Source organism: Pyrgilauda ruficollis, unplaced genomic scaffold, assembly GCF_017590135.1.
Source record: "Pyrgilauda ruficollis isolate IOZ18807 unplaced genomic scaffold, ASM1759013v1 scaffold98, whole genome shotgun sequence".
Classification (NCBI taxonomy): domain Eukaryota; kingdom Metazoa; phylum Chordata; class Aves; order Passeriformes; family Passeridae; genus Pyrgilauda; species Pyrgilauda ruficollis.
In genome coordinates, this window is record NW_024531932.1 from 1,695,563 (window position 1) to 1,714,172 (window position 18,610).

Genomic DNA, 18,610 nt, shown 5'->3' on the forward strand with positions numbered 1-18,610 from the left:
TTGTGATTGATGGCATAAAACAGCTGGATGACGTTAGTGCAGTTCTTCGCTCGTGTTCTCCTGGGCTCGGGTACCATTGATTGCACGGAGCAGTTGTCAGTCTTACCACACTTTGTCCTTAAGAGACCTTAAATAAGACAGCTGCAGGTTTTTCATGTCATTGTCTCTGCATTAGTATCAAGCCAGTGTTTGTTACGAATCATAACTTTTTAAAGAAAAGTAGTTGTTAAATAGATTATTTTTTTTTTTTTTTTTTTTTACTAAGTCTGATGAGCTGAATACATTTCCTAAGCTTAGGCTCCCTTGTTTTTCTTCGATACTCAGTGGACAGAGAAGCTCATTTTGGGAGAGTGTGACTGCTTCTTTTGGATGATGCAGTCATTCTCTCATAAATACAGAAAACTCTTCCTGAGATTAGACTGATATAAAATGCTATTAACTCTCCCCTTGATCTTCCCGTCTGATGTATTTCCTGTTGGTAGCTAGTTTTTTCAAATATGTAGCAGATCTGTAGCATTATCCAATTTTGTGCAATAGAGGCAGACCTTTCCTCTATTTCTTCAAAATTACTTTGCATCAGTCATTTTTTAAAAAAACCCCTCATGTCTGTTTAGTTCCTCTGCCTTTTCACATGCCTAAATGCAATTACATGCAAATACTCTTCCAGGTTTTATAATGTTCTCGGAATATCACACAGCCTTCCTTATCTCTGCCCTGTGGTAGTTAGTCTGCTGCTGAGCTGTTTTTCATTATTCAGTGTCACATTCTGTATAAAGGTATTCTTAAGAAATAACTTTCTTGATGCTGCCTGTCCTGTAAATGGCATCATATTCATTTATCCATGATTCTGTCATAGTCTACCCAGTGCTGGTTGGTTGTTTTTTTTTTCCCCAGAACCTCAGGTAATCTGAAAGAATAATTTATAGTTGCCATAGGAGGCAGGCAGGCAGGATGGAAACAAGCCAAGATATGAAGGGGGTGTTAATATCTTTTTGTTATGGTTGAAGGGAGGAGAAAGCTCTGGATTTTTAATATAAAACCCCTTTTTCTTGTTAGCAACAAGACCGGTGAACTTCAAGCTTAAAATAGCTTAATTTAACTCAATTTCTGACATTTTGAGAGGGGAGAGTGCAGAGCAGCAGAGGTGGTTAACGTATTCTCCTCTGTTCATTGTGTCCGCTGACCAGTGGCTCTGCTTCTTTAGGGTTTGTGATGGCTCCCACTGATGGTCACACATCAGCAAACTGTGTCCAAACTAAAGTGGTAGTTACTCTGGAAAAACCTTTCCAGCCCTACTAATTCTTCTCATATTCCATTGGAAGTTTAAGATATGCTTAGTAATTTATTTAAAGCCAACTGCTGAAGTTGAGGTTAAAAGTTCTGAAAGGTTGTATCCAGTGTTGTAGCATTTTGAAGTTTAGAAACCATTTTAAAAGTGATTTCTCCCCATTTTATTCCTGAATTTGCTTGGTTCTTTAGTAGTGTGCATTTCCATTGAACATGTTTAATTTCCTTTCTCTCCCACCCCAAAATCTTCTAATTTCTTTCCTTTGAAGTTTATATTCTAAAACTTCTGGTGTCCTTCCTTCCTCCTTTTCTCATAAAAACCAACTGAAAAACCCTTCTGCAAGGTGCCAGAACATGTGGGTAAGGCTGTACAACTTTAATGCTTTGTGCTAATTTAGGGTAGCCACTTGCAAACAGTGTATGACACCTCTGCCTTTTTTTTTTTTTTTTAATGCATTTTATTGTGTTGTGGTTTTATTCAGTGATTCAGGAATGCATGTTAGTGCTCATCATGCTGAACAGCTACACTAAGCCTGCATTATGGAAGGTGGTAGGTTGAGGTTACTGCAGTTTGCACTTCTGCAGGCACAGCTTTATGTGCTTTACTGGTCACTTGTTTTTTGTCAAAATACACAGTTCTGCTTGAGTCAGATACAAAGTGTTGGGTGTAACCAGGGCTATTCAGATTAGGTAATGTAGTAATGCAGTAATTTTCATCTTTGTGGCTACTGAAATGCTCTTAGTCTGGACTCTGAGACTGAGATATCTAGGGGTTCCCTAGCAGGGCTTGTTTGTAGAGCCAAGATCACCCTTTGAACTTTGTGGTATTGCTACATCTTTTATTATGTTAAAAAAACACCACTTGATGAGTCGCACTTCTGTGTATGGAAAGGCCAGGTCTCAGCAGGGAAGTGTTAATAGCATTAAGTTTTGGATTTTGACCAGATTCTGTTTCACATCACTTTGGACAGTTGTAGTCATTAAGATGACAGTCTGGAAAGCTGAAGTCACTCAAACTGCAAAATACACTGTAAATACTTGGGCAAGGAGTAAGGGAATGATTCAGATTTCTGTCTTGCTTATCTCTCTTGATATAATTTCTTTTCCATCAATGGTTTAAAGTTCTGGTTCAGTTTATTACCACTTTTCCAGTCCATGTAGCATGTTTACAGATGAATACATCACAAAAATTGCCAATTACAAATTTGCCCTTAGCGTAGCTATGGAGAGCATGGGGAAAAAACCAAAACCAACAAGATGCTATTCAGAGATTTAAGATTAAATTCAGTGTTTTCATGCTGGCCTTCTGGTGCCTGCAGTAGCAAAATACCATGCTTTGTTTTTTGTAGGAGAATAAACATAATCTAAGTAGACATGAATGCATTTAATTACAATTCCAATAGGAAGGTAGATTACACTGTGGGTTTCAATAACTTGTGTATCAAGTTTGTTCACCCTGACTGTAATGTGCTTCAGGATAAATATGAATTTGCTCAACTTGAAATAGTGAAGCTCCCTCTTTGTTTTTCTCACCTGGCTTGTAAGAAAATGGCCTTGGATTTTCCCCTTTTTTATCAAGACTAAGAGCTGGCTCTGTGTGTCACTGAGCATGCAAAGTTTGTTTTTGCTGGTGCAGCTCTTAGCCCATAATGACCCACCTGGAAATTCTGTCAAAACCATCATAATGCTTTGCCTTCACTGGGAATATCCTCTACTTTCCCTGCTCTTTCTTTTAAACTCTTTTTCTTCCATAACATTATAATAGTTGTCATTTCAACAATGTAGGGATGTATCTTGTGGAGGAGTAGGAGGTTTAGTTGTGCTGCTTACTAAAATGGGTATTTTAAAGTAGAAGTAAGGACAAGAACCATTTGCAGCACCTTAGATATATATTTACTATTAGGTATTCTTTGGGAAATCACAGCATTATTTGCCTGTAATTAAATCAAAGGTTAAGGTAGCATGCTTCTAGAGTTTTCCTAATTGACTTCAGAAATTTCTAGGCTCAACTGTAGTAACTAATTTATGGGTAAGTATTTTGTATAGGCTTAGGGGTTTTTTCCACTACACATTTGAGTTCATTGACATTGAACTGGTTTGCTTAATTCACTGATCACTTGGTGCTGTGATACCATCTTCAGTTCTTTGTTGTCAGCTTTGACTGCCTGGAATGAGAAAAGACAAGAAAAATTCCCACCTTCATTACTTCAGTACTCTCCTTTTATATTGCTTTTGAAAGCATTGAATTACACTATTTCAGAGTCAATCCTTGTGGAAATGCTGGCTTACAGAGTTGGGAAGACTGTCTTCTTGTTTCTGCCCCTTCTTTTGTCTTGTGTAAGAAGTAACACCAGTAAATCTGTCTTTTATCCTGTGCCATCTCAGAGCTCTCCAGGAACAGCAGTTGAAAGTCTTCTGGAAATCCAGTGTACAGTTACTAGCTGCAGTGCTTATCTCACTCTGCACTGATGCCTCCAGTTTGTGATATGCAGCTTCCTACTCTACAGGGCTACTTGGACTCTTAATTATGCACTATTTCTGTCTCTCTCTGTGCTCTTTTATACAGTAGTTAATACCAGTTTGCCAGAAGAAATACTATGTACAGCTTTCTGATTGCCCTGATTCCTCCCAACCACCTCACAAGTTACCACCACAGTCATCCATTTTTCTTACTCTGTTATTAAGATAAATAGAACTTGAAATACTGCATGTCACAATGGATAGTTGGAGTAATTTTCAGTTTTCTACAGAGGAATGTCTTCTTCCTGGAGATTTGTTGATGTCATGGTATCCATTTTGTTTTAATTGAAAATCTTGCATTGTCTCCTGCCTCCCTTCAATATCCATATTTCATATCCTTGCCTCAGAAGTAGCTTACAGTCCTGATACGCTGATTTAAATGCAGATTGCTCTTGCAACACTCCTGGCCTAGACTCAAGGGCAAACATTACAGTGTGTTACACGTGTTTGGCAGCGGTTGTGCTCTTAGGGACTGCTTGCTTAGGTGTGTCATGTCCTGCCGCTGGATCTGACCATGTGTCACAGGCTCATTTTGGGAACCATTCTGGCAAGCCTTGTCCCATGAAAACCTGCTAATTGAAATTAGTGTTTTCTAAATCAAGATTTTCTGCACTTGTTAGTGAGGTTATGGGAACATTTTAGTGGTGAACTGGAGAGCTGTAGAGAGGTAAGAGTGAATGGGATGTATGAAGTCACTGAGCCAGTAGGCAGAGCTAAGGAGCTGGGTAGTGCAGTTCAACAGTGGACTTGGAATTTTGATGACTTGAGGTTTTCATTCAGAAGCTGAAATTTCATATTGAATTCCTACTCTGTTCTTAGTGAATTTCACTAAGTTGTAGCTGAGGCTTTGTTAGCTGTGAGATTAATTTCTCATCATGAGCTTTGTAAACTCCTGGTATCATCCTCAAAAGTTTTGAAGGCTGATGCATTTGGAATTCACTTTGTATGGGATTTGGATGAGCTGGGATTTGGCGGCCTTTGAAGCATGGTCTAAGATGCATGGGTTTGATGCAGATTTGGATTAATTTTTCGTGTATTTATTTCCCAACAGGCTGCTTGCTAATGTCTTTCCAGCTGCAGCTGTGGCAGTGGCTTTTAATGGTTTTGTGCAGCTTTGCAGGAATTGATTTGCTTGCTTTTTGTAATGAGGCCTACTGGAAACATACGCAAGTGTTCCCAAGAACTGATATGAAAAAAACCAAATGGTAAGGGAAGATTTTGGGCAGTGGTGTTAAGAGTTCAAGGTGACAGTGCTTCTGTGGTGCAGAATGTTTCAAGAGTAAGACACAAAATCCTTGTCTGGGAGAGCAGGTTCCAGTTGTGTTGTAGTTCTGAAACTGGAGTGTGCTTTATTACTGGAAGCAGCAATGTCCAATATGTCTGTTCTTTCAAAATGAAACATGAGAAAACAGATTTGCATATCTGCACAAGATGAGCAAAAGCTAAGTCTCCTCTTGTGAACCTGTTATCAAGCAGTACTGTATAAAGGAGGTTTTTGTGATAATCCAAAGGCAGCCTACTTTTGGAACCTCCAGCAGCTGGGTAGGACATATGCTTGTTGGCTGCAAAGCTTAGCACCTGGGGGAGAAAAAAACAAGTGTGAAATCCAAGAGAGTGCTAATTGACTATGTGGGGTGCACCAAGTGTGCCTTAAGCCCTGACTTCTGTTGCCTGTAAGTTTAGCAGATAGCTCAGATTTGCTCCCAGAAATTTGGTGGATGGTAGTGTAATAAAACTTAAAACACACCTCCCAGACTTAGGTCCTCTGAAACCCAAACAAGTTGCAAACAAGCCAGCAACACCTGTCCTCCACTGAGAGCAAAAATGGTACCAGCTTAGACTTAGTGGGAAAACTGATCTAATGAAGAGGCAGCTTTTCTCTGCAAGTGAGAGGTGACTTTTCAACAGCAAACACAATTTGCAGAGGAGCATCCACCAGGAAAACTGACAAATTTGTCACTGCTTAAAAGTTACCATTTTCATAAGGGAGACTTGGGAGTTTCCTACCCCAATTGTCTCTTGTCAGTGAAATACTTTCTACCTGTTAATACTCGTCCCTCTGTGCACTGGTTGTTGTATCAAAAAGTATTTATAGGTGTTGATCACTTGCTTAGTAGAGCAAATACAAAGCTGTAACAAGAGAATATTACCATAAAGTCAGAATTTTCACCTGAGCAATTATTTAAGACTGGCAGATGGCTGGTATCTTTTAACAATATTTTACAGACCAATGAAATAGGCACCGTTTAGCACAATAGTCTGCTTTGTTGCACACACTGTGAAACAGGTAACACAAAACTCTCCAGTTTTACACCCCTGATCTTGCGGAAGGAAATAGATGATGTATTATCATGTCTGGAAATTCTCCCCTCTCCCCACCTGAGGAAATGAAATCTTTTGAAGGTGACAAATTGTCCAAACCTTCCAGCTGATGCAGAGACACACACTGAATATTCTCTAGTAATTGCAAATTTCTTCTCACGCTCTTTGGTCCAAACTGGGAATATTGCCAGCTTTTTGTTCTGCTCTGAAATGATGAACTAGGTTATCAGCTATGCATTCATTTGTAAGATAGGTGCTATGAGCTATTTCCCTGTAATCTGACTAGTTATTTCCCTGCTCTAAAGACTTTTCCTTTCCAATGAGGTAAGTCTCAGTGTAATTCCTTCAGATAATCCTTTACTCAGAGATTTTGCCATTTTAGACATAAAGATTTATGATTTATCAAGGCCTTTCTGCATTTTTAAGAGGTATTTTCATGAAGTGTTGTATTCCATTTTATTTAAATGGTATGCATGAAGTTAGGCAATGTTTTAGCTAGATTTGGATTCTGAATGCGGAATTTAGAAAGCAAAATAAATTTTCCATTTCCCAGTCACAGAAGGGCAGAAAACAAATTTATTTTTGCCCTGTTTAGGGTCAGCTCATATTTCACCTAGGGCAATAAAAGTGCAGATTTCAGTTCTCCTTTTTTGGCAGAGCAAATGATATGGAAAATTGAATCTCAATTTTCATAACACTGAGAATACAACTCTTTTTTGTTTGGTTTTTTTTTTTGTTTGTTTGTTTTTGTTTGTGTTTTTTGTTTGTTTGGTTTTTTGGGTTTTTTTTTTTTGTTTTTTTTTGTTTGTTTGTTTTTTTGGGGTTTTTTTTGGTAGTTTCTATCTGCTTTAATTAATTAGGTTTTTAAGTAACTCTGCATTGAAACTGGGCAGGCAGGTGAGGCACGAAAGACCAAGCCAGGGCTTGTGGAGCATTTTTTTGTGGGACACAGTCCTCTGCTTATATGCTGAAGGAGAATGCTCTCCTGTAGTTCAGAATTCTCCTGCAGACAGTTGCAGCAGGCTGCTGCAAAACTAATGGCAATGAAAAAACAAAGGAGCAAATTGCCAGGAAAAGTCTCTCCTGTTCTGTAGTTCAACTCCTGGAAAAAAGAAGCCTCCCAGAATTTTACCTGAGGTTTATAAAAGTGACAGAAAGGGAAACTGTCTCCAATACTTTTTGAGAGGGAATGTTCTGAGGAGGATAATGAATGCTCTAGCTGTGCAGTGTGGTGGAAATGAAGGGAACAGGCCCAGACTGAGTATAAAGAAAATGGTTATCCTGTGTATTTTTTGAGCTGGCTGCCACATGCTAAGGGAAAATGTGACAGAATTTTGTAAGGCAAATAATTCTCCATTATCCAGTAGCTAAAATGAAGAGTGAAAAGCAATTATGACTTCCAAGATAACAAGCTCAAAAGAAAAGTCTAAGTTAAGGCTGCCAGTCAGTGGCAAATGTTCTGAACAATTGTATGTCAGAGTCTGTAAAAGGCCTTGCTGATGTGGAAGAGGCGTGTTCCAGTTATCTGGAGAGTCTGGTGTGCCCCTGCTCTCTTTGGCTGGCAGTTCTTACTGTTCTTCCCTCTCCATCACAGAATCCTAAAACCACTGTGGTTGGAAGGGATATGCAGGTGTAGTCCTTCGTGCTGCTCACAGCTGGGTCTGTATTGTATTCAGACCAAGAACAACCTCTCTGAGTTCTTTATTCTGGTGAATCCCATTATCCTTGCAGTGATTCCCCATCTCTCCCACTCCAGTCCTCAGCAGCTTCATTTTGACTGTTACCGCTCATTTGCCAGCCTCCCACTGAAGAAGTGAAAAGCCAGAGACAATGAACCTGTTAATGTAGAGTTAAGGTTATGTGGCAATGTTTTTCTAGTGTTCTGCATTCACTAAAATTTAAATACCTCAAAAGCATTGTCAGAGGAGAAGGATGTATGCTGATTACCTCATAGCTTCTTGGACCTGTCTGGAAGCACTTGAAATATTTACACCTAATACAGTATTAGCTACTTTTTGGAGCAATTTAGCAAAGCTGGGTGTATTAAAGCAGGTTAGTTGAAGTAGGCCTTGCAATGGAAGAGGAAATGGGGACTATTTGTCAGTCCCCACATTTGTGAGCAGATTTAGGAAATTGTAGAATCGTTGAGTGGTCTGGGCTTGAAACCCATCTAGTTCCAGACCCCTGCTTTGGGCAGGGGAAACCATCAGCTAGACCAGGTTTGCACATGTAGCATGAGAATTCTAGTGTAAAAATTGCACATTGGAGTGTCAGTCTCCCTGCTGTAGTTGAGACAGAAAAAGGTTTCCTAGTCTAATTTTCCTAGAAAAAGGTTTGCTGCCTCATGTTGGCCCAGTGGCATTCTGCTCATTGTTATCAGGGGTTAATGTGGTCAAATTAAGCTTGAAGGGGTTTATTCAATTGTACTTCAAGTACTTGAAGTTGATGCATTTGTTAAGATAAATTACTCTCTTGGAAGAAATTCACAGGCTTTGGTTGTAGCTACTTTGGTGAAGAGGATGCTCTTCTAGGAGAGAATTGCTGTTAAGATCATGATTACCTGGGTTATCAGCATTACAATTGCCTAGGTTCATAGCTAAGACACGGCTAGTCTGAGTAAACTTTGCTGTATTCATTCTGGAATTTAGCAGTTGAAAAGGAGCAGGAGGGCATATTGCAAGCGCAGTTTGTGGTTAGAGTGATTTCTAAGGATTAAACAAGAATGCTCTTTTTTATTTACTCTGCATTGTCTCCACTTTTCCTGTCCATTTCCAATTCCTTGTTTTTCCCTTCTGGTCCTACAGAGCCAGCAGCATGTTACAGAGTATTAATGCATTAAAAAATTCTATGTTGCCTCTGTACATTGTTGAGGGGAAGTATGAACCATCTCCTGTAAGTTTAGAATAAAAACTGAGCTAAGCATTCTTAGGTAATTGTAGCCAGAGAAGAGAAATGGGCACTTCTGAGGCCCAGGTCCTTGCAGACCTCTACATGTGAACGTGGAGGATGAGGTGGATTGTCCTAAAATGAGTAATTTCTTGAGCTGACACAAGGAGGGTGTGTTTAAGAGGACTGGGCCAAGTGAAGGGGCTAGGGCCAAGCTCCATGAGCTCATGTCACCCCTGGATGTTTCCTTGGGAAGTGTTTCCTTGGGCTTGCAGCCCAGTGGACAGCTGAAGTCTGGAGATGGAGAAGTGACCCCTGCCCAGCTGGATATGTTGACATTTTCACATTTTCTGGCTTCCCTTTACCTCTGTCTTATCCCAGTGCTCATGCTTCTGGTCTGCTTCTTGTCTGCCTGTGCTCTCTCCAGATCCTTACCTAGATCCAGGTTGGCCTGTGTGCTTCTGCAGGGAGCTTCCCTGTTTGCAGGGCTCTCTGAGCCTGGCTTGGGTAAAGCTTTAGGAGAGGAGAGACACTGAAACATGCTGAGAGTCTAAGCCGGTGCTTCCTTCATTTCCCCAAGGTCCTGGATGCTGAATGGGGAAGCTGACAATCCAGAAACCTGTCTGGAGGCTGAATTTTGTGCCCACAAAATGGAGGGCAAGGATTAAAGCAGAAGCAATTAGCATCTCAAATCAAATCTTACTGTAGTCGTGTTAAAAGAAATGAGGGAAAGAAATCAATCTCTGGAAAGGATTAACATTACAGTAAGATTCTCAGTCATGCAGGGAGAGAAATTTTCTGTAATCTGAAACCTTTATCAGCTAGTTAAACTGATAATTTTGGGCTGCCAACTCTGTAATTAGTAGATATTTTAAGATATATTTTTATACTTTATTTCTGTTTTGCTGGTGATGTGGCAGAGAATTTTGGGTGGGTTTGGTTTTACTGTGTGGGTTGGGTTGTTTTTGTTGATGGGGTTTTTCTGTGAGTTTTATTTTTTGTGTGCAGGTTTTTTTTTTAGCTTTCATGAGTTTAGATACTGACATTTTCAATTCATTCATGCATATGTGAATGAAAATGAACCTTAAGGAGAAGCTGCCAACTCAATCAATGCTTTGTTCACCCTAAGGTAAAATTTGGAAGAAATACACACTCTGGTTGGTATTTTCTGGAAACAGAAGTGAAGCCAGTGTTTCAGACTGCAGGTTGAAGTTTCTAAAAACATGGAGTATTGTGTCTCTTTTCCCTGAAAAATGGTCTGGAGGGACTTGCACAGATAATGATAGATCCTGAAGAACATTGCCCAGGGGGCTACCTTTATGTTATTCTCTCTTTTCTCTCCTCAGTCATCTTCCATCCTTTTCTTCTGTTGTCTTCTGGCTTTTGGCTTGAGCCTCCAGCTCACTGTTAGAGACAGACACCATATTTCTGTCTTAGGTCCCATGGTGTACTGGATACTCTAAAATTTTACCTTTTTTCCAAGCTAGCCTACTGGACCACTCTGGCAAATTTTGTACCCCTATTCCTTCAGGACAATGTGTCCCATTAACATGAGGCATGCATGTTAACTCAGGAGCCTCCTCATGTATGTGCTTGATCTTTCTTGGCATCACAATGCCCCTTGCAGAGGAAGGTTATAGTTAAATAGTGCTGAAAAAGTCTGCCACAAAGACAGTAATGAATTCATTTTCTCTAGCACCTAGAAGCAACAGCATTTGCACCCACTTGTCTGCATCAGTTGATTTCTGGTCTTCATAGGAGATTTCTTCAAATGTTTCTCCATGCTCATAATGGAGAAACTATTTTTTCCCCTTATATCAAATCCCAAGTTTCCTTTGCTTTCCTGCCTAGCAATTGGTTGGTGCATTTGTCCAGCTTGTCAGGGTTGGTCTGGATGTCAGCCCTGTCCTCTGGAGTACGAACCAGCCTGGTCCATGTCACCTCCAGAGCTGCTCTGGATGTGCTTTGTGCCTGACCTTAAATGCTCCCAACCTCCTCATGCCCCTTCCTGAGGAGCAGCTGTCCAGCTTTGTCCTGCTGCCTGCTCCTCGGTGAGCCTGCAGGCTGTTCACCTGCCCAGGCACTGCCACCCTCATTTCCCTGTGGGGGAGCTGGGGACACTGGCACAAGTGTCCTCCAAGTCAGGGATAACCGAGCACTGCCCCCATCCACAGAGCCAGTCCTCCGTCACTGAAAGCAGTCAGTTTGTCCATACTTGATTGGCCCCGGTAGTAGATCAGTACTGTTTGTTCCTAATCATCTTCTTGTCCTTCTGATGCCTGGAAATGTTTTCCTTGAGGTCTTGCACCATAATTTTACAGGCACTGAGGTGAAGCTTTAGCCCTTAGCTTTCTGGATGCTCCTTGTCTTTTAAGCCAGAGAACAGACACTTCAACCCTTCTTATGGTATGGCTCTGTGTGTCTAAAACAGGAGCATTTTGGAAGTGTTAATGCATTTGGCTAAATCCCAGATAACTGGGAACCCTTCCTGTCAGTACCACCCTTGGTCTGAGACAGAATGACAGAGTTGTCAGATGGATTATCAACAAACAGTATTAGAAATTATTTAGTTTCTTAGATTTGGCAGATGAAGAATGTTTAGTTAATATAATTAGGGAAGAAAGGATATGTATTTTCCTTGTTCTGAGTAATTATTTTTCTGTACTTTTCTATTAATCTAAAATTTCTTCTCTTGAAATTGCCAGGAACTTTGGACATTAAGTGATTACCAGTGATATTATTTCCGAGTAGTGACTAAGACAGTGTCTTGCTTGTAGAATATAGGTATTTTATTAAAAGAGCTGCAAGTGCCAAGAAAATCTGTTTCATAAGATTGCTGATGGAGATTTAGCCTTGAGCATTGTCTGAATTTCAGTATGTAGCAAAAAGGTGGGAATTAGATTACCTTGGTTTGTTTTTTTTTTTTCTGTTGTTGGTTTTTTTTGTTTTGTTTTGTGGTTTTTTTTTTTTGTTTTGTTTTGTTTGTTTGTTTGGGGTTTTTTGGGTTTTTTTTCTGTCTGAGTACCAGAAAGGTAGTAACAGGGAGCTGTATACCAGGACTTTCACTTTCCACTTAATTGCTTTAAGTTCTCTTGACTTTGACACTAAAACTTGCTAAATCTAAGTATGGATGTTCTTACCATTTATTTGATGTCAGCTATCTTTGTGGAGTTCATCACAGAATTTTGAGTCTGTGGGAGTGTGTATTTTGCTGTACTAGATAGCGCCTTTATGGAAAACTTGGAATCCTTTTCTGATGAGCACTCTAAGATACCATACCCAGGGAATAGGAGTTATCTGAAAGGAAGCTGACTTTTGGTACAAAGATTCTGTGCTTCCTATTTTATCATGTCAACAGATGGGAAAAGATATAAATCATTTTTTGGCTAGACTATCACTGCACAGATTCCTAATTTTATGATTTAGGCCTTGCAGAAAAGGAATGTTTTATGTTCTGTCTTGTCTTCAGGAGACCAAATTGAATTTTATAATGCTTCTTCATGTGCTAATTTTTTAAAATTTCTAATAATTATTTTTTTCTTTTTTCATAATGTCTCCATTTAGTTCACAATTTTTTTTTTTTTTTAGCTGAGCAGAGAAACTTGAATTAAAGTGCTTCAACTGAGGCGTTATCAGTGCCAAGTGGAGTGGAAGGGCATCACCTGTCTTTCTTGGATGACACGCAAAGGAAGAGCTATTGATTTTGTCCCAGAGACAGTCTGAGTCATGGCTTTGTCAGACAGCTTTATTAGCCATTGGTTAGCTTGGCTGAGATATGATTTTTGGCCATTTTTGACTAACACGAAAATCCCAGAGGGAAATCAGAAGGTGCAGTGCACTTGCTCATGATAATTACTGTGGCAACCATGGCAATCTGACAATTTCCTTAAACATCTATCAATCCACTGTTACAATTAACTCTTCTGCTAGACATTGACTCATGACAAAGAGATGCTCCATCATCCTAATCTTCCTTTTCTGCTTTGGGGAAAGTAAGCTACTTGGCTGAAAATCAAAAGTTGACCTAATGCATTTGGTACAGAAGAAGGAAGTATCTGTAAGAAAGATAGAGACTAAAACCAATTTTAGCTGGACTGTGATCAGTGATGTTCCTTTTTTTTTTTTTTTTCTATTAGATCTCCTAAGGCAAATGTATCATTTACTTGTGCCTTGGGAAAATGAAGTTAAGCAAAGTTTTATTGATTGTGAAGTAGCTCATCTGGGAAGAGCTTCAGAACATGGTGAGAGGCTGTGCTTATTCAGCATGTGCTGCTGGGCAGTGCCTGTGCTGGGGACAAGCTCACTTGTGATTTCTGTGTGTGCAGTTGCACAGGGTGCTGTGCTGCCAAGGGCCTGGGTGTGTGTGATACACAGATGGATGGCATTGGGCAGGCTCCCTGGGACCCCTGACGTGTGGCCATGGACAGATGGAGCAAGAAAACCTTGCACTGCTTTTCTAGTACGAGGTGGATGGACAAGGCAAAATTAATAAAATCTGTATCCCTCTTTGTTGTCCTTAATCACAGTATCTGCTAGCATACATCACAGTCTAATTTATATCCAATTCTAAAATGGCTTAGAAGTAGTCTTGCCATACATACAGGTCTAGGTCCATTTCTGTGCAGCATCCGCTCTCAAGTTTGCTGTTCCATAAAAGTGTTGTTTGTGACAGCCCTTAGAAAGGTTGGGAAACTGGGAACTTTCTACCATGTGTTCCATTCGTACAGTATGTTTGTGAGACCATGGGCAGTTTTATTTTTTAATGCCCCTGAGATTCCTATCATATGAAATAACCAGGTAACTGATCTTCCATTATGGAGGTTTTGCTTGGTAGGTGCCAGAAGAGCCCTGCCTTTCTGGTTACACAGGATTAAGCCCTTTAATTGCTGTCTTTGCTGGACAGTAAAAAGCAGTGTATTCTTCACAGCAAGGCCCTTAAAGTGATGGTTGTACTATCCATTCTGTCGTTGACTCTGCTAACACATGGCCAATAATAAAACTAATACAAGGGTGGCCTGTACTGCTTCATTTTGGACGTAACTGTGGCTTTTTTAGTCATTTCTCCTGCGTTCTGTGTGTGTCAGACCTCTCTCTCCATCGCTGTGCATGTAGACAGATTGGTTTGTTTGGAAGCCTCCCCCTGTGGAAGCACACAGGAAGAGATGCCTGGAAAAGGAAAGGTGAGATATAACCTGTACAGCACAGGTTAGAGCCTGGAACATCTGTGTGCACCTGCTGATTTGGCCCCTTCTTTCCAGCTGGATGTGTTGTGTTTGACACTGGAGGAGCTGAGGTAGCTGCCCGGGCTCTGAGTGCCCTGCTTGCATGGAGCTGTCAGTCTGTGGGTGCAGCTACCAAATTTGCACATGCTGAACACGCAGTGCTGACAAAGTCAGCGTTGCTAAACTCCTCTTTTTCTGTGCTCTGTGGAGAGGTGACATGGATCTGAAAAGGATAAGGATGTTTTATGTTTACAGAGACATTTTGTGATGCAGCCATTTCATAAACTGAACTGGAATTCATAGGTTTTTGCATAGGCAGAATCCCAGGGTAGTCATGCCAGACCCAGTTAGTAGTTTAGGATTACCTAATGGTGTGTTTTATCTGTCCAAGTTACTGTGATTGTCTAATTTATTGGATAACATAAAACATAATTTAATACTCATGTACAGAATGGCAGTCATGAATTAACAAGAAACCTGTGAGCTCTGAATTAATTCATGGCTTAGTGCAAGGGAAGTTTCACTGATATTTCTGAAGATGGAGCAGATCTATTGCCTTCACAAAATATGCTTCTAATGTTCTTGTTGTACACTTTTTTGTGAGACAAAGCAGATTGCAGATCTGTGTAGGAAAAGAAATTCAATACCAGCACTAATGGGGAAGTTTTAGGAGGCATTTAAGCTTAAAAGCAGTAAACATATTAGCATTTAAAGACATATTTTATGATGCTACCTTTGTACCATAAGTTTAATTTTATATTTGCATTACTTTGCCTAAAAAAAATAGGAGTATGTCCTTCAATATTGGTTGTATAGATGGAAATATTAATGTACCATATAATTGTTATCTCTGTAGTTCTTGATATTATTGTCTAGCTTGATTTGAATCCTTACTCGTACTTGTTATGCTTGGGTTTAGGACCAGTCTTTAGTATAAATATTTTTTCCTTTGTCTTTGTCCTTCCTGCTGATGTTTTTTCCCCATTTCTACATATTTGAGTATCAAAGAATGGTGTGGTAAGTACAAATTGCCAATTGAAAAATTTATATTTAGAAAGATAGAGGGGTGATAATTTACTTCAGAGTTTGATTTAGCATGAGCATCCTAAGGCATTGATGTAAAAGAAATTAGTTTAGTTGTTGGGCAATTGTTTGTCATTGAAGACTCATCTCATTATGGAAGATGTTGTCACAGTGGCTTAAGAAGGTTTCAACAATAATGTAGCAGCTTTAATAATTTTTTCTTTATTTTGCAAATATCTACTTTGTATGTAAGGTTTTGTATGTAAGGCTTTCATATTTTTATAGCACTTTCTGACTCAATATTTTATTGTTGCTCTTGCTTATAGGAGAGTATTACATTGCCTTTGAATTCTAGGAATCAGTAAATGGTTAGGAGAACGCTGAGGCTGTTCAGCGTAGGTTTGCCACTGTAAGTTTTGCAGCCTGCTGGGCTGTGTAAGCGGTGTGTGTGCGCCTAAGAGGTGGGTGCTAAAGCAGTGCCCTTGTGCTTGCAGAGAGCCACATCCTGGAGGACGTGAACCGCTGCATCGTGGCGCTGCGGGAGCAGGACGCCGAGGGCCTGGACCGTGCCGCGGGCGCCATCCGCGGCCGCGCCGCCAGGGTCGCGCACGTCGTGGCTGGGGAGATGGACAACTACGAGCCAGGAGCGTACACCCAGGGGGTCATGGGCCACGTGCAGCATCTCTCCGGGGCTGGTAAGGCCGAGTGAGGAGCTTTCATTGCGTGTCAACTTTCCTTGGAGCGCTGTGCTTGACGTGAACCCTGTGGGTCGCTGGTGTCATGCATGGATCATGCACCAATCATTCCCTCCGAGCTCTCTACTCTGCTTTTAGCACGCTGCTGAGTTAGGATGAGACCATGTGGTTCAAAACTAATTTTTAACATTTTGTTTGAATTAAATGATCTCTGTAAGGTTTCTTGAGTTATAGAACCCCCTGTTACTGGTGTCCTTAATGCGTGTAACATTGTTTGGAGACTTGTAACTAATGAGGTAGCAGCTTCCCGCTTTATTGAGCCAGCCTCACCATTCCTGCTCTAAGCAGATGAAAGGCAAGCTCAGAGGAGGTGCATGATTTGTGTGTACTTCCACTTTAAAGACTGTTAAGCAGTAATCAGATGTCTAGAAAAGTCTTCAGTTTTGCAAAACAAATTTGAAACTTTCTAAAATGCTTAGCAGTCTCCTTTCTATTTCCATAATATTAAAAAAGAGGGCATCTTATATTGGAAAATGCCTGTACTGGCCACAGGGGGTGTAACTGCACTATTCTATAAATGGTTTGTGTGTTTTCCATAAAAGAATCTCTGGCTTTTCATAATGTGTACTTAATTTAAAAAAATAAATCTATGTAGTTCCCAGTACTTCCATGTTTTAAATGGCTGCAAGTCTCATAGTGGGCAGTTAAACTGCTCCTAAGAGATTTTCTGGCATGTCTGTACATCCCTGGAATATAGGATTTGGCTTCCTGAACTCAGAGGTGTATTTCCTTGCTCTTTCAATCTAAACAAATGTCTAGTACCTTACATTTAACTGACATTTTACCACAAGAAAAGACAGGAATTTTGTTTGAGCTCTTTCTTAGTAAGTTCAAATATGTTCAGGGCAGAACTGTCCTCGTGTGAACAGAAGTAAACTGACATTGCAGTGAAGTGGCAAAAGAGAACAATGGGAAGAGTTTGAAATAGTCTTGCCTGTTTTTATCCTGTTTTCCAATGTTTTGATGGAAAAATTGAAAAGTTTTCACCACTGCACTCCTTTCTTCGTGATTTCTGGAAGTGCTGTGATGAATACTGGGAAGCAGCATAGAAAAGCATAGTTTAGATTCTCATGTAAAAGCTGAGCCTGTTTTTCTTGAAACTGATAGTATTTAAAGACATTGGGAGTTGACATTGATTTCTGTTCTGTTGCTTTGCTTTGACAATAATATATATAATATACCCAAACCTGTCTGCAGAAGACGGGGAGGCATAAAACTGGTTGTGGTTGGAATGTTTGCTTGTTTCAAGGGACATCAAGTATGGTCACATCTCAAATGTGACCTTTGCACTACTTCAAAGTACTTCAAATTTATGTTGTTCAGTAGGAGTGCAGAAAAGACACACATACTTCTCATATTCACCTGTATTTATATGATCTGCAATGAACAGATATTGAACTTGCTTGGTTTTGTTTTATTTAACTTTTTCAGCTTACAGGTAAAATGCAGGTAAATTGTAGCCCACAGGTGTGACCTAAACCATTCTATCCCAGCTGGGTCTTTCAGGTCTAGCTGATTGCAAGAGGAAAGTTCACCTGGAGAGAACTCTATATTTATGCTGCCGTAAACTCCTCAGTTAACTTCCACAATGACCTCTGGCAGTGAAGGGTATCCTTTATGCCTAAGGAAGAGGTAAAGTGTTACTCATGAGAAATTACTGTAGGCAGAGTATAGAATTAGTGAAAACAAAATTAAAGACAAGGAGCATACATGGAAATAGCAGAGAACTAAAAACAGAAATGGAAGAGTGTCTCTTCAGCTGGAAGACATCAGACATATTCAAGACAAAGCGAGCTATTCCACAGTAGTATCTTAATTCTGCCACAAAATGATTATTAAAAACTGGAGCTTAATTTCTTAGCTCAGGTGTAGTCTGGTGTACTGTGGGCAGCCAGGTGCATCTCTACAGCACCATGTGATGGAGGGTCCTCTTTCTCAGGCATATTTGTCTTGTTCCTCTGTTTATCCCTTCCCTTTCCCTGAACAGGAAGGAAACCCTGAGAAGACTAACGACAAGGCTCTGTAAAAGCCCCATCTATGGAGTGGAGCTGAGCTTTCAGAAGTTAAAGAATACCAGAGCTGAAGTTGTTTTTGCAGCCTTGACATGCCTTGGTTTGCCCTCTGTGTGTGTGACATGCCTTAGGACACGGTGGTTATGTGATCATACCCACTGTGTTACCAAACACTGCATGGGCGTGTGCCAGGACCACGGATTAGGGCAGAGAAGGCTGCTGCCCACAGGCTCAGTGTAGAACATAAAAAAGCACACAGGACTGTGGGAACAGAGTGCATCAGCTTGTGTTGGACATAGTTATAGAGGGACTTGGTGATATTGGTCTTTCTGGACCGACTCTGTGCTTGCACTGGCAGGGCTGTGCCGAGCTCCTGCTGATGCTGCTGGTACCCAACCCTGGAGTGCAGGGCTCCTCCCCAGCTCCTGCTGTGAGGGGGCAGCGCTGTGCTGGCTGTGGTCACATCGCAGTGACCCCGGGCTGTGACCCCGGGCCGTTCCCTGTCCCCTGCTCCCGGGTGTCTGGGGGAGCAGTGTGCAGATGTGTGGGCAGAAAGAGCGGCAGGACGGTCCCAGGCCCCAGG

General features: G+C 40.7%; 1 protein-coding gene across 3 annotated transcripts in view; it reads left to right on the plus strand.

Annotated features, from left to right (window-relative positions):
• CTNNA3 (catenin alpha 3) overlaps positions 1-18,610 on the plus strand; it is a 414,675-nt gene that overhangs the window by 299,895 nt on the left and 96,170 nt on the right. For all 3 annotated transcript variants that reach the window (XM_041490074.1, XM_041490075.1, XM_041490073.1), the window contains exon 12: positions 15,755-15,955. In XM_041490074.1, coding sequence (XP_041346008.1) covers positions 15,755-15,955 — 201 coding nt within the window. The remainder of the gene's footprint in view (positions 1-15,754; positions 15,956-18,610) is intronic.